The sequence below is a fragment of the Muntiacus reevesi genome, chromosome 13 (assembly GCF_963930625.1).
Source record: "Muntiacus reevesi chromosome 13, mMunRee1.1, whole genome shotgun sequence".
Lineage (NCBI taxonomy): Eukaryota > Metazoa > Chordata > Mammalia > Artiodactyla > Cervidae > Muntiacus > Muntiacus reevesi.
In genome coordinates, this window is record NC_089261.1 from 18948666 (window position 1) to 18964439 (window position 15774).

Below are 15774 nucleotides of genomic sequence, written 5' to 3' on the forward strand. Positions count from 1 at the left end.
TGCCAGAATCCCAACGGTTTATTTCCGCCAACTACTTCTGCGCACGCGCAAAATATCCCGGGACTTTTGGCAAAACGCGTTTCTCCTGGGATTTGATCTTCGGGACGTTCCGTAGTCGGAGGCGTGGCAGAACAGAAGACGCCAAGGACTTTGGATTGCGATTGGTTTCTACGTCGTGTTCCCGGAACTTAGTGGGCGTCGCGCGAAGGCTGAAGGGAGCGTGGTGGTCAGATTCTAAGTCTGTGTGACTGGAGGCGTGAGGAACCGGGGGAGCTACCATGCCTCGGTACGCTCAGCTGGTTATGGGCCCCGCCGGCAGCGGGAAGGTGAGGATTTGGCGGGCGAAGGAGGGAAATGTCGGAGTTTGTGGGAGGTAGGGAGGTTCGGGTCCTGAGGGAAGGGCTGGCGGTTGTATTGGGGACCCTGAGACCTGGGCAGCTTGGTTCTTCAGCCTGGGCTTCACTGTCCTTTTTGTTGTTATTTTGAAAGGAAATTAGTGAGAGTTGCTAGTTTTTATTGCATAATTAAGCCTCAGATACTGCGCTTAAACTTATTGCACAACAACCCCGTGAGTTAAGTCCTGTTACTCCTACTTAGCCGGTAAGGAAAATGAGGCTTAAGTTTTTGCTCAAGATCGCACAGTTAGTAAGTGACGGCTGGAATTTGAATCCAGTTTTGTGTAACTCCAGAATCTGCCCGTGTCTTTAACCCAGGAGGCTAATTTAAGGTGGGTTCTCGTTAATCACTGTTTCTCAAAGCTTGAGACGTGGACTTGCGGTGTACTTAGGAAATACATGGGCCTGACATTAATGAACATTGAATCATATATTGAGAAAGTCGCTCCCTTTTCAGTTTTTTTTCAGTTTGCATTGAGATGAAATCATCAGTTTGGTACTAGTGTGTCTTTAGTTCTGTTCAGTTCAGTCGCTCAGTCGTGTCCGACTCTTTGCGACTCCATTAACCGCAGCACGCCAGGCCTCCCTGTCCATCACCAACTCCTGGAGTCCACCCAAACCCATGTCCATTGTGTCGGTGATGTCATCCAACCATCTCATCCTCTGTCGTCCCCTTCTCCTCTGGCCCTCAATCTTTCCCAGCATCAGGGTCTTTTCAAATGAGTAAGCTCTCCGCATCAGGTGGCTGAAGTATTGGAGATTCAGCTTCAACATCAGTCCTTCCAGTGAACACTCAGGACTGATCTCCTTTAGGATGGACTGATTGGATCTCCTTGCAGCCCAAGGGACTCTCAAGAGTCCTCTCCAACACCACAGTTCAAAAGCATCAATTCTTCGGCACTCAGCTTTCTTTACAGTCCAACTCTCACATCCATACATGACTACTGGAAAAACCATAGCCTTGACTAGATGGACCTTTGTTGGCAAAGTAATGTCTCTGCTTTTTAATATGCTGTCTAGGTTGGTCATAACTTTCCTTCCAAGGAGCAAGCGTCTTTTAGTTTCCTGACTGCAATCGCCATCCACAGTGATTTTGGGGCCCAGAAAAATAAAATCAGCCACTGTTTCCACTGTTTCCCCACCTATTTGCCATGAACTGATGGGACTGGATGCCATGATCTTAGTTTTCTGAATGTTGAATTTTAAGCCAACTTTTTCACTCTCCTCTTTCACTTTCATCAAGAGGTTCTTTAGTTCTTCTTCACTTTCTGCCATAAGGGTGGTGTCATCTGCATATCTGAGGTTATTGATATTTCTCCCGGCAATCTTGATTCCAGCTTGTGCTTCCTCCAGCCCAACGTTTCTCATGATGTACTCTGCATATAAGTTAAATAAGCAGGATGACAATAAATAAGCAGCTTTGATGTACTTCTTTTCCTATTTGGAACCAATCTGTTGTTCCATGTCCAGTTCTAACTGTTGCTTCCTGACCTGTATACAGGCTTCTCAAGAGGCAGGTCAGGTGGTCTGGTATTCCCATCTCTTGAAGAATTTTCCACAGTTTATTGTGATCCACACAGTCAAAGGCTTTGGCATACTCAATAAAGCAGAAATGGATGTTTTTCTGGAACTCTTTTGCTTTTTCGATGATCGAGTGGATGTTGGCAATTTGATCTGTGGTTCCTCTGCCTTTTCTAAAACTAGCTTGAACATCTGGAATTTCATGGTTCACGTATTGCTGAAGCCTGGCTTGGAGAATTTTGAACATTACTAGCGTGTGAGATGAGTGCAGTTGTGCGGTAGTTTGAGCATTCTTTGGCATTACCTTTCTTTGTGTCTTCAACACTTCTTTAATTCTACTTTTTGGAGAGCAGATCTTAGAGCTTTTGACAGGCAATTATATTTACCTAGAACTAAAAGAGTTTTAAAGTTGTGTTATTTTATATGGTTATCTTCACGTTATGATAAGCATAGCTGCTTTTCTGGTTAGAGATATAATTTTTTCTTATAAGCAGCTATTAAGGAAATCCTATTAGAGGCTCTTAAATATGGTAGAAATTGTGACGATATTGATCAAATAATAGGAGTGTGGGAAACACTGGAGTCTGTGAAAGTGTTGTGTGATTTCAGTTTTTAAGTTGACAAACTGGTTCCTCTGATTCTTGGCCTATTCTGGATGCAGGAGATACACATGTGACTATGGTATGACCCTTGCTTTTCTGGAGCCAGTAGTCTTATTTGAGATGTGTGCGTGTGTGTTAGTTGCTCAGTCGTGTCCAACTCTTTGCGACCCCATGGATGATAGCTCACCAGGCTTCTCTGTCCGTGGAATTCTCCAGGCAAGAATACTGGAGTGAATAGTAGACTACTATCACACTTATAGGTGACTAGTCAATTAAAATGCAATGTGATATATAGAGACGGCTTCCTAGGCAGAGAGAACAGTGTGTGTCAAGTCACTGAGGAGAAAGATAAAAGTGTGATAGAGGTTATTTTTATATTCTAGATTAACTTTCACACTGTGTTAAATAAGTATCTTTCTATAAACTTTTGCTGCCTACTATCAGAAATACTCTGGGGGATTGTGTAATGACTAAAATACACGCACAAAAATCCTCTGTCCTGATGGAGTTTATTCAAACATTAATCAATTAGAAATAATTATCAAGTGCTTATTATGTACCAGGTACTGTTATATCTCCTGCGTGCATCTCAGTTGCTCAGTCATGTCCAGTTCTTTGAAACTCCATGGATCGTAGCCCCCCAGGCTCCTCTCTCCCTGGAATTTTTCAGGCAAGAATACTGGAGCGGGTTGCCATTTCCTTCTCCAGGGGATCTTCCAGACACCTTGATTGAACCCACATCTCCTGCATTGGCAGGCAGATTCTTTACCACTGAGCCACCTGGGAAGTATGTTATGGCCCCTATGCTTATAAAACTGAATAAGACATATCCCTGCCTTTGTTTATTTATTGGGCATGTCAGGCAGCTTGCAGGATCTTAGTTCCCAGACCAGGGATCAAACCCTGCCCCAGTGGTGAAAGCACCGAGTCCTAACCACTAGATTGCCAGGGAATTCCTGACACATCCCTGCCTTTTAATAGAGGGTGGGAGAGACAGACAAGTAGCCTTAATGTAGTATATGAGGGATGAAGAATTCTGTAAACCAGAAGGTGTAAACTGATAGCGAATTGCCAGGCTGTTTATTGGCCTAATGTTCTCTCATCTTGGGTTGTTATTCCACTGGCCTGGAATGCATATTGCTGTCACTCAGCTCAGATACTCTCTTCTCAGAGACGTCATCCCTAACCAGCCTACCTAAAGCTTTGTTTGGACTGTACCAATCCTAGTGGAGACATCATGTGTTAGATGCTGCACAGTGTAATTAGAAATCTTCCCTTTAAATTCTGCTTGTTGCAGATTAGAGCAGTAAGGAGCCTTAGTGATCATGGAAGCCATCACATTTAGAGACAAGAAAATTTAGGGAGAGAATGCAAAAGCGACTTCCCCATGAGTCCAAGCCAGGTCTGGATCCACAGCCCAGTCAGGTGTCCTGACTCCCAGCCTAACGCCTTTTAGCTTCTTGGTCAATGAAGGAAGAGTTTTGGCCTTAGTAGTCACTGCCCAGGGTGGGTGGAGAGTCCTTCTGGAGGTGTGGGGTAAGCAGTATACCAGTGTTGCTCTAACCCCTGTGCCTTGTGACCGTACAGAGCACTTACTGTGCCACCATGGTGCAGCACTGCGAAGCCCTCAATCGGTCTGTCCAAGTTGTGAACCTAGATCCTGCAGCAGAACATTTCAACTACTCCGTGATGGCTGGTAAGTCCTGAGCAGAGCCTTCCCCCTCCTTCAGGAAAAATAGGAGAGTGGGGAGGCAGTGAGTGCTGGCTGCTGCGCACAAAAGCTGAAAATTAATACAGTGTGGTTCCCTGGTTTCATGGTGAACAACATGAGGCTGAATGTCATGTGGTGACATCAGCTCATGTTGATGTGTGTGACAGTATCCTTTCTTAGTCTCTGATGTAGGAATGAAAAGCGAGTAGACTCCTCCCTTACCACCCTTCCCTTCTGTTTCTTTCATGTTTGCTCCTGTTTGGTAAATCTGTTTTACTGCTGATCATACTATACTATAAGTGAGCAACTTTAAGTATGTTGTTTTGTTTTTAATCTTTTAATTTATTCAGATGTCTACTGAGCACTTGCTTTATGCTGGACACCAGGGTCATAGCAGAGAACAACACAGATACTATCCCTGCCTTTGTGGGTCTTTTAGCAAGGGAAATAAGCAAAATGATAAAATCGGTTGCAGATTGTGATAAGTGCTGCCATAAGTAAAGAAATAACTAGGGAAGAGTGCTTTAGGTAGCATAGTCAGGGACGACACCTCTGAGGAGGGGCTATTAGGGCCTAGACCTGAAGATGGTAACATGCTCACCAAGCTGGCGAAAGGCTTTCCAAGATGAAGGAACATCAAGGTCATTATATAGCCAAGAGATGGGAAAGGGTTTGGTGTGTTCCAGAAAAAGCAAAGGTGTTGATGAGCTGGGGCATAAGAAGTGAAAGGAAGAGATGGGTAGCAGCTAGAAGGACAGAAGGAGTATGGTTTTTATCCTGTTTTTTCACCCTGTTAGTCTGTTTGGGCTGCTGTAACAAAATACTACAGACTGGGTGCCTTCTAAACAACAGAAATGGATTTCTCACAGTTCTGGAGGCTGGAAGCCCGAGATTAGGGTGCTGCCAGCATGGTCAGGTTCTGGTGAAGGCCCTCTTCCTACTTGTAGACTGACGACTTCTCACTGTGTCCTTATATGATGGAAGTGGGTGAGGGCTCTCTTGGGACCTCTTTTATGAGAGCATTGATCCCATTCACCTTCCCGAAACCCCACCAATTAATATTGTCACCCTGGGCATTAGGTTTTTAGCATGAGTTTTAGAGGGACACAAATACTCATAAGGGAATTTCCTGACAGTCCAGTGGGTAGGACTCCATATTGCCATTGCAAGGGGCATGGATTAGACCCCCTGCAGGCTGCGTGCAGAGCAAAAAAAAAGGCAAACCAAAAAAACCCCCTCAACTCATAGCACCTTTCAACTGTGAAATGCCATTAGAAGGTTTCCAGCAGGGGAGAGGACTGACATCTGATTTATGTTTTTAAAAATATCTCTGGCTCTCAGATGAAAAATGGACTCTAGAGAGTCAAGAGTAGAAGGGGGACTGGGGTGGTCATTTTGGAGATACAAAGGTGCAGACAGGTATATGTTTTGCAAATAGAATTAGCAGTATTTTGTGGGAGATTGAACTAAAACGGTTGGAGGAAGGGAGGGTTCAAGAGTCATTGTTAGGTTTCTGACTTGAGCTGTTGAGTGCATGATCCTGTTTACTGGGAGGAAGACAAGTCAGTGTAGGATCATCTTATATATATATATTTAATGATGTTTATTTTGGTTGCGTTGGATCTTTGTTGCTTTGTGAGAGGTTTCTCTAGTTGCAGCGAGTTAGGGCTACTCTTCATTGTGGTGCTTGGGCTTCTCATTGTGGTGGTTTCTTTGTTGTGGAGCACAGGCTTTGGCTGTCTGGACTCAGTAGTTGCTCCATGTGGGATCTTCCTGGAGCAGGGAATCAAACTCGTGTCCACTACATTGGCAGGTGGATTCTTAGCTATTGCTTCACCAGGAAAACCCCAGGCCATCAAATTAAGAAATGGAATTGGTTTTCTTGGTTTGATTTTGTTTTACTTGTTTATCAGTTCAATTCAGTTCTGTCGCTCAGTCATGTCCGACTCTTTGCAACCTCATGGACTGCAGCACGCCAGGCCTCCCTGTCCATCACCAACTCCCGGAGCTTGCTCAAATTCATGTCCATTGAGTCAGTGATGCCATCCAACCATCTCATCCTGTCATCCCCTTCTCCTCCTGCCTTCAAACTTTCCCAGCATCAGGATCTTTTCCAGTGAGTCAGTTCTTCCCCTGAGGTGGCCAAACAATTGGAGTTTCTGCTTCAGCATCAGTCCTTCCAATGAATATTCAGGACTGATTTCCTTTAGGATTGACTGGTTTGATCTCCTTGCAGCCCAAGGGACTCTCTCAAGAGTCTTCTCCAACACCAGAGTTCAAAAGCATCAATTGTTCGGTGCTCAGCTTACTTTATGGTTCAGCTTTCACATCCATACATGACTACTGGAAAAACCATAGCCTTGACTAGACGGATTTTTGTTAGCAAAGTAATGTCTCTGCTGTTTAATATGCTGTCTAGGTTGGTCATAGCCTTTCTTCCAAAGAGCAAGTGTTTTTTAATTTCATGGCTGCAGTCACCATCTTCAGTGATTTTGGAGCCTGAGAAAATAAAGTCTGTCACTGTTTCCATTGTTTCCCCGTCTATTTGACAAATGATGGGACCAGATGCCATGATCTTAGTTTTCTGAATGTTGAATTTTAAGCCACCTTTTTCACTCTCCTCTTTCACTTTCATCAAGAGGCTCTTCAGTTCCTCTTCACTTTCTGCCATAAGGGTGGGGTCATCTGCATATCTGAGGTTACTGATATTTCTCCTGGCACTCTTGATTCCAGCTTTTGCTTCATCCAGCCTGACATTTTGCATGATGTACCCTGCATATACATTAAATAAGCAGGGTGACAGTATACAGCCTTGATGTACTTCTTTCCCAATTTGGAACCAGTCTCTTATTCCATATACGGTTCTAAGTGTTGCTTCTTGACCTGCATACAGATTTCTCAGGAGGCAAGTAAGGTGGTCTGGTGTTCCCATCTTTTTAAGAATTTTCCACAGTTTGTTGTGATTCACACAAAGGTTTTGGCATAGTCAATAAAGCAAAAGTAGATGTTTTTCTGGAACTCTCTTACTTTTTCAATGATCCAGTGGATGTTGGCAATTTGATCTCTGGTTCCTCTGCCTTTTCTAAAACCAGCTTGAATATCTGGATGTTCACGGTTCACGTACTGTTGAAGCCTGGCTTGGAGAATTTTGAGCATTACTTTACTAGCATGTGAGATGAGTGCAATTGTGCAGTAGTTTGAGCATTTTTTGGCATTGCCTTTCTTTTTTTTTTTTTTATCCTTTTTTTTTTTTGTTTTGTTTTGTTTTTGGCATTGCCTTTCTTTGGTATTGGAATGAAAACTCACCTTTTCCAGTCCTGTGGCCACTGCTGATTTTCCAAATTTGCTGGCATATTGAGTGCAGCACTTTCACAGCATAATCTTTTAGGACTTCTTTTAGCTGGAATTCCATTACCTCTACTAGCTTTGTTCATAGTGATGCTTCCTAAGGCCCACTTGACTTTGCACTCTAGGATATCTGACTCTGGATGAGTGATCACACCATTGTGGTTATCTGGGTCATTAATATCTTTTTTGTATAGTTCTTCTGTGTATTCTTGCCATTTTTCTTAATATCTTCTGCTTCTGTTAGGTCCATACCATTACTGTCCTTTATTGTGCCCATCTTTGCATGAAATGTTTCCTTGGTGTCTCTAATTTTCTTGAAGAGATCTCTAGTCTTTCCTATTCTGTTGTTTTCCTCTATTTCTTTGTGTTGATCTCCTTGCTATTCTTTGCAACTTTACATTCAGATGGGTATATCTTTCCTTTTCTTCATTGCCTTTTGCTTCTCTTCTTTTCTCAACTGTTTGTAAGGCCTCCTCAGACAACCATTTTGCCTTTTTGCATTTTTTTGGGGGGGGGATGGTCTTGATCACTGCCTTCTATTCAATGTCACGAACCTCTGTCCATAAGTTTAAGAATAGGTAGTGTATATTCACATTGTTCAAACTGCACAAGGTACAAGGAGTAAGTATGCAGGAAAATGTCTTCCTACTAGCTCTGGGTCCTGGAAGGTGGCTTCCCTCCCTTGAGGCAGCCAGTGTTGCTAATTTCTGGGGTATCTTTCCATAGTCTATGCATGTAAAATAAAATGTATATATATGTGTATGTAGTAAATTTTTGTCTTTTTTTTTTTTTAACACAAATGATGGCATTCTAACACAAAGTTTTGCACTTTTCACTTAACAGTGTACCTGGGAGATTATATCACATCAGTACTTAAAGAACTTCCTTTTGTGGCTGCACAGGATTCTATTGGCTATACAAAAATGTATTTAATGTTTCCATGGACACTACAGTGAATAGCCATGGACAAAAATCATTTCATACATGTGAGTTGTTATATAATTGTTAATTATCACCAATGAGGATGATGCTCTTGTGTTCTGGGCCTGTCTGTTGTTTTCAGACATCCGGGAACTGATTGAGGTGGATGACGTGATGGAGGACAATACTCTGCATTTTGGTCCCAATGGAGGATTGGTATTTTGCATGGAGTACTTTGCCAATAATTTTGACTGGCTAGAGAACTGTCTTGGCCATGTAGAGGATGACTACATCCTTTTTGATTGTCCAGGTAAGTCAGCAATTTGAATGTGTCATTTTCCTTGAGATCATGCTCTTTCAGTCCTCAGTGGAGACAGTGGAGTTAGCATTTGTAGCTCTAAACCCTGCTGCTGTAAGGTACCATTTTCTCATTGATCGTCTCTTGTTCATTCACCAAGTTTGCTGAGTGCTAATTTTGTTCACTGTAAATACCTAAAGAGCAAAGTAGCCATGGTCTCTGCCCTCATGGAGCTCATAGGAAAGTGGGAATGCTAGGCAGTATGAATCAGAAATCACCCAAATGATAATTTAATATTTGTGACAGGCTCCTCACAGGAGTAGCACCGACCATCATGCAGCAGGGAGGTGGGAGGTTTCTGACCAAGTAGCATGTGAGCCAGGCCATAGGGTGAGGTGAGGGAGACTGTGCTCCAGGCAGAAAGCATGGGCTGAAGGCCTTGAGGCAGAAAGGAGCCAGGTGGGTCTGAGGCGCCCAGTAAACAAAGGGAAGTGTCCTGAGGTGAGACTGGTAGGGGACAAATGATCACACCAACTTTTCAAGCCAAATGAATTTTAGACTTGAGCCTAACCTAGTTTTGATCATTTGTGACTCTCGTATTTTTCCCTTTTTTTTTTTTTTTAGTTTATCTTTAATTGGGAAATTGCTTTACAGTATTGTATTGGTTTCCCCTTTGTTTTTAATTGAACACACACACCCACAGAAAAGTGCAGATGTCATAAGTGTACAACTTGATGAATATTCCCAGACATAACACACCTTCATAGTACTTGCTTTTGATTAGCTAAAGCAGAAGTGTGAAGAACCTCACTTTCTACATAAAACTGAATAGTTTCCTTGGGATTCTCTCGGTACTGTGATTGCTTTAAGAGTCTGTAAGACTCCTTAAAAGTTGAACAAATTACCACCAGAGGTTGACTTCCTTTTTTTTCCCCTCAGTTGTCTTGTGGCAAAATTTTTTTCTGTAATTTGATAATTTATCTTGTGTCTTGATTGTAACAGACTCATAATGTTCTCCATGTAGGTCAGATCGAGTTGTATACTCACCTGCCTGTGATGAAACAGCTGGTCCAGCAGCTGGAACAGTGGGAGTTTCGAGTCTGTGGAGTTTTTCTTGTTGATTCTCAGTTCATGGTGGAGTCGTTCAAGGTTTGAGAATATATCTGTTGTCAATTCTTTAGTCATGGGTACAGGCAGATGGTAATCTCCTTTAATTGTTTTTTGATTCTGGATATTTCCCAAACTATATTCCAGAGTTCTTTAATATCCCTTACTACTAAATCATTATAATAAGTTATTATTTTTTTGGCCATGCTTTGTGGCATGTAGGATGTTAGTTCCCTGACTGGGGATTGAACTGTGCCTCCTGAAGTGGAAGCACTGAGTCTTAACCATTGGACCACCAAGGAGGTTGCTATAATCATGTATTTTTTAAATTTATATGGTAAATTATACTATACAGATTTGGGAGTACTACTTATGAAGAAAAATTAGGCAGGTATGTGCATATATACATCTGTTCTTCTGATAATGGTTTGTCTAGTTTATGAACTATCTAAAGCAAACTTTACTTCTCATTAGTAGCCCCTAAGGAATATTTGATGGGAATGCTTAAAGATATCATCTAAATTGAGATTTGTGATCAGTGTTGTTTATATCTACATTTTCCCATCTCATCCTCACCCTGGGAAACCAGGAGTCAACCATCTGTTTAGTGAACTGTCCTTTCTTTAGAATTAGCCCTGCTTTTACTTAGGCCAGTTTTGCTCAGAGAGGAGCAGGAACCTCTGCTTTGTGCAGAGACCAGGGAGGGAACTTTGTTCATACAAAGTTAATTCATCTTCCCTTTTCTGTTTCCACCTTCAGTTTATTTCTGGCATTTTGGCAGCCCTGAGTGCTATGATCTCTCTAGAAATTCCTCAAGTTAACATCATGACGAAAATGGATCTGCTGAGTAAGAAAGCTAAAAAGGAAATTGAGAAGTGAGTTCATTTCCGTTATCATCATATCTCCATTGCTGAGATGAACCCTCTAAGCTTCATTTAGATGTGAAACTATAAAACTCGTTTCCTAATTTATTCTTACTTTTATTTATCTTCTTTTTCACTTTTAAAGGTTTCTAGATCCAGACATGTATTCTTTATTAGATGACTCTACAAGTGACTTAAGAAGCAAAAAATTCAAAAAATTGACTAACGCTATATGTGGACTGGTAAGCTTTTGAAGTTGTTGAGTTTTGTTTTTAATGGCCTTGTCAGGTGTTTATCAGCATCGTTTCAGTGGCCACCATTTTGGAAAGCACAGTTCAACCCTGTTTCCTTGCAAAGGGGTGAGGGTGGGAGTCTGTGGACTGGCTGGTCAGCAGTTGAATTTAGAAGCAATCATTGGCAATAGCCAATAAATTAAAAGGTGAGTTTTCATTCCAATCCCAAAGAAAGGCAATGCCCAAGAATGCTCAAACTCCTGCACAATTGCACTCATCTCACATGCTAGTAAAGTAATGCTTAAAATTCTCCAAGCCAGGCTTCAGCAATACATGAACTATGAAATTCCAGATGTTCAAGCTGGTTTTAGAAAAGGCAGAGGAACCAGAGATCAAATTGCCAACATCCGCTGGATCATCAAGAAAGCAAGAGAGTTCCAGAAAAACATCTATTTCTGTTTCATTGACTATGCCAAAGCCTTTGACTGTGTGAATCACAACAAACTGTGGAAAATTCTTCAAGAGATGGGAATATCAGACCACCTGACCTGCCTCTTGAGAAGCCTGTATACAGGTCAGGAAGCAACAGAACTGGACATGGAACAACAGACTGGTTCCAAATAGGAAAAGGAGTACATCAAGCTGCTTATTTATTGTCACCCTGCTTATTTAACTTATATGCAGAGTACATCATGAGAAACGTTGGGCTGGAGGAAGCACAAGCTGGAATCAAGATTGCCGGGAGAAATATCAATAACCTCAGATATGCAGATGACACCATCCTTATGGCAGAAAGTGAAGAACTCAAGAACCTCTTGATGAAAGTGAAAGAGGAGAGTGAAAAAGTTGGCTTAAAATTCAACATTCAGAAAACTAAGATCATGGCATCCAGTCCCATCAGTTCATGGCAAATAGGTGGGGAAACAGTGGCTGACTTTATTTTTCTGGGCCCCAAAATCACTGTGGATGGCGATTGCAGCCAGGAAATTAAAAGACGCTTACTCCTTGGAAGGAAAGTTATGACCAACCTAGATAGCATATTAAAAAGCAGAGACATTACTTTGCCAACAAAGGTCCATCTAGTCAAGGCTATGGTTTTTCCAGTTGTCGTGTATGGATGTGAGAGTTGGACTATAAAGAAAGCTGAGTGCCGAAGAATTGATGCTTTTGAACTGTGGTGTTGGAGAAGACTCTTGAGAGTCCCTTGGGCTACAAGGAGATCCAACCAGTCCATCCTAAAGGAGATCAGTCCTGAGTGTTCACTGGAAGGACTGATGTTGAAGCTGAAACTCCAATACTTCAGCCACCTGATGCGGAGAGCTGACTCATCTGAAAAGACCCTGATGCTGGGAAAGATTGAGGACCAGAGGAGAAGGGGACGACAGAGGATGAGATGGTTGGATGGCATCACCGACACAATGGGCATGAGTTTGGGTGAACTCCGGGAGTTGGTGATGGACAGGGAGGCCTCGCGTGCTGCAGTTCATGGGGTTGCAAAGAGTCGGACACAACTGAACTGAACTAACTGACATACCTATTACTTCAAGCTGTTTTGGGAGTTCAGAACTGTCTTTGCTCTTAGGAAATTTCCAGTGGTTTTTTAATTCAGGTAAATGCCTATGAAACAATGTCTAGTTAAGTGTTGTAGTTGGTCAGAGGTCAGAAAAATCAGTATTAATTTGTTGTTACTTTGTCTCTGTCTGTCCCGCCTCCCCACAGCACACACACAGCTGATTTTAATCAGAAGTTGTAAATGGTTATAAAACTCAAATATAATTTGAAAATTAAGTATTTTATACCTCAGAATGACCTTTTCTGAAATCCTCAACTTGTAGATTGATGACTACAGCATGGTTCGATTTTTGCCTTATGATCAGTCAGATGAAGAAAGCATGAACATTGTATTACAGCATATTGATTTTGCCATCCAGTATGGAGAAGACTTGGAATTTAAAGAACCAAAGGTAATTTCTGGTTTGGGGTGTTACTGCCTATTTGTAAAAGTGTTTACCAGCACTCTGGCCTCCTGCATAATCCCAGCAACTCTAAATGTTGTCTTCATGGTGGCAGTAAGCTAGACTGTTCCAGGTAATCTTTGAAATTGACACCTGTGCTAAACAAGCAATACCAGTTTTACTTTGCCTTTCATTGAGTTAGTACATATTACTGAGTTAAATTCTTTGTACTCAGAGCTTGGGCATATATGCAAAGAGGAGGTGAAATTCAACTGACCTTGGGCTGCCTTCACAAATGTCAGTGGGGCCCTCTCCCAACGCATTAGCTGAGAATTGACGTGAATGTAAATTCAAGTAAGAGTTTACTTCTAATGGGACAGAAACCTTTTGCTATGCTATGCTTAATTGCTCAGTCGGGTCCAACATTCTGTGACCCTGCCAGGTTCCTCTGTCCATGGGAGTCTCCAGGCAAGAATACTGAAATGGGTTGCCATGCCCTCCTCCAAGGAATCTTCCCATCCCAAGGATTGAACCCAGGTCTCCTGCATTCCAGGAGGATTCTTTACCGTCTGAGCCACGAGGGACTCCCCAATAAGCCTTTTAATTTATCACATATCTGGAAACATTCTATCCATATTCCTTTTGTTATTATTGATTACTGTGAACCACACCTGGAGCTGGTGCTGGACCTTAGATCTTTATAGAGCATTGCCTAAAAATAGTAAGCACATATTAGGTATAACTGAGGGGACATGAGTGTATTTTCTTCTTTTTTTCTTACATTTTATTTATTTGGCTGTGCTGCATGTGGGATTGTTTTTAGTTGTGGCATATGAACTCTTAGTTGCAGCATGTGGTATCTAGTTCCCTGACCAAGGATCGAACCTGGGCCCCTGCATTTGGAGTGCAGATTCTTAGCCACCGGACCATCAGGGAAGTTCTGAAATAAATATATTTTCTATCTTGTGTTTCCTTGGTGTCAGGAACATGAAGATGAGTCGTCTTCTATGTTTGACGAATATTTTCAAGAACATCAGAATGAATGAAGAGTTTATTAAAAAATAACTATATATGTGAGGAGCTTGTGGCTGAACTGGCAGAACCTTCTTCTCTTGAAAGATGGAATGCTAGAGAAAGCTACTTACTTAATGAAAAAAAAAAATACTTGACTCTTTATCAGCAATCATCAACGTGCCTGAATCAAGTTCTTAGGTATTCTGAAAGTGCTTCTGTTTAAAGTGGCATTGTTTGGTATTATTTTAACAGCATCAATTTAGATTTTAAAAGTCGAAGTTGAATGTACATAGATTTGTATATATAATATAAATTAGGACCTGGGGTACAGTTAAGACCAGTCTACTTTTAGTTTCACTGTTGATCTTTGTTATTTTTGAAGCTTTTTTTGTAGGGACAGGAATTATTGTAACAAAATATACATTATGTGTCCAAAGAAATAAAATCTGGAAGGATAGAGATAAGACCATTGCTTATCAGTAGCTTCTAGTTTTCATACACTGAAAATGTATTATTTGTGTAATTAAAAAATGAAAAAAGTAACTGTGTCTTCAGATATATATAAATAAAAGAAAAATAGCACTAACTTTTCATCACACTCTTGTTTTCCAATCAGAATTTGAAATACTCAACTAAGGCAAATTTTTGAATGAGTAAATTTCCCCAAGTGTCAAAATGCAGGCAAAATGTAGGCAGTGACTTTGTTTTTTAAAATGTAGTTTATAGTCTCTGAGCACTTTAAAAATGTATACTTTCCTTTAATAACAAATGCACACAAAAATGCAAAAAACCATAATTTTTTCTTTTTACCTTCTTGCCACATTGAGTTGTTTATTTTCAGTATTTCTAAGTTCATTTGTGATAGGTACTGGGGAATGGCTAATCAGTCAACAGATACTTCTCCAGCACCCACTAATAACCCAGAACCTGCTACGGAAAGCAGAATCTCTTTCATTTAATCCTCACAGCAGGTCCAGGTTCCATTGGTGTTGGATCTTCCTGTTGATGCAGATTAAGTCCTTGTAGAAAACCTGCAACTCAGGTTAAATTTTTAATCATTCTTGGGCCTAGATAGCAGAAGTACACCTACAGTGTCAAATTTGATCCATTTTCATTAAAGATGTAAAGTGTGAGGAGCCGTAGCTATCAGGGGTAACTGATAGCAATATGCCTAGGGACCCAGGCTGGGGGCAAGAGTTGGGTATTTGCACCAGGATCTAATTCTCACAGGGGCACTTAGGAGAACATGAGTAGTAGACAACATGAGGACAGACTGGGCTTCTCAGGGGCTTTTTCTGTTGCCCAGTTCAGTTCATTCACTCAGTTGTATCCAACTCTTTGCAACCCCATGAACTGCAGCATGCCAGGCCTCCCAGAGTTTACTCCAACTCATATCCCCTGAGTCGGTGATGCCATCCAACCATCTCATCCTCTGTCGTCCCCTTCTCCTCCTGCCTTCAGTCTTTCCCACCATCAGGGTCTTTTCCAGCTCTTTGCATCAGGGTGACTAAAGTATTGGAGTTTCAGCTTCAACATCAGTCCTTCCAGTGAACACTCAGGACTGATCTCCTTTAGGATGGACTGGTTGGATCTCCTTGCAGTCCAAGGGACTCTCAAGAGTCTTCTCCAACACCACAGTTCAAAAGCATCAGTTCTTCGGCGCTCAGCTTTCTTTATAGTCCAACTCTCACATCCATACATGACTACTGGAAAAACCATAGCCTTGACTAGACAGACCTTTGTTGGCAAAGTAATGTCTCTGCTTTTTAATATGCTATCTAGGTTGATCATAACTTTTCTTCCAAG

At 41.6% G+C, this 15774-nt stretch overlaps 1 protein-coding gene across 2 annotated transcripts; it reads left to right on the plus strand.

The window, feature by feature from the left end:
- Window positions 1–155: 155 nt before the first annotated feature.
- Window positions 156–14554, plus strand: GPN3 (GPN-loop GTPase 3). Of its 2 annotated transcripts, none has more exons than XM_065905021.1 (8): window positions 156–326; window positions 4106–4214; window positions 8641–8808; window positions 9821–9945; window positions 10663–10778; window positions 10912–11008; window positions 12835–12963; window positions 13938–14554. In XM_065905021.1, the coding sequence occupies exons 1-8, from the start codon at window positions 279–281 to the stop codon at window positions 13998–14000; spliced, it is 855 nt and encodes a 284-aa protein (XP_065761093.1). In that variant the 5' UTR covers window positions 156–278; the 3' UTR covers window positions 14001–14554. The 2 variants fall into 2 exon arrangements, with proteins under 2 accessions (XP_065761093.1, XP_065761094.1); XM_065905022.1 differs by having other exon boundaries at window positions 189–286.
- The last annotated feature ends 1220 nt before the right edge of the window (window positions 14555–15774 follow it).

Bases quoted from the DNA above. Each gene is read 5' to 3' on its own strand.
- GPN3 (XM_065905021.1), top strand. From the start codon at position 279: ATGCCTCGGTACGCTCAGCTGGTTATGGGCCCCGCCGGCAGCGGGAAG. The intron at 4,215-8,640 runs GTAAGTCCTGAG...TGTTGTTTTCAG, and splicing joins CAACTACTCCGTGATGGCTG to ACATCCGGGAACTGATTGAG. The intron at 8,809-9,820 runs GTAAGTCAGCAA...TTCTCCATGTAG, and splicing joins CATCCTTTTTGATTGTCCAG to GTCAGATCGAGTTGTATACT.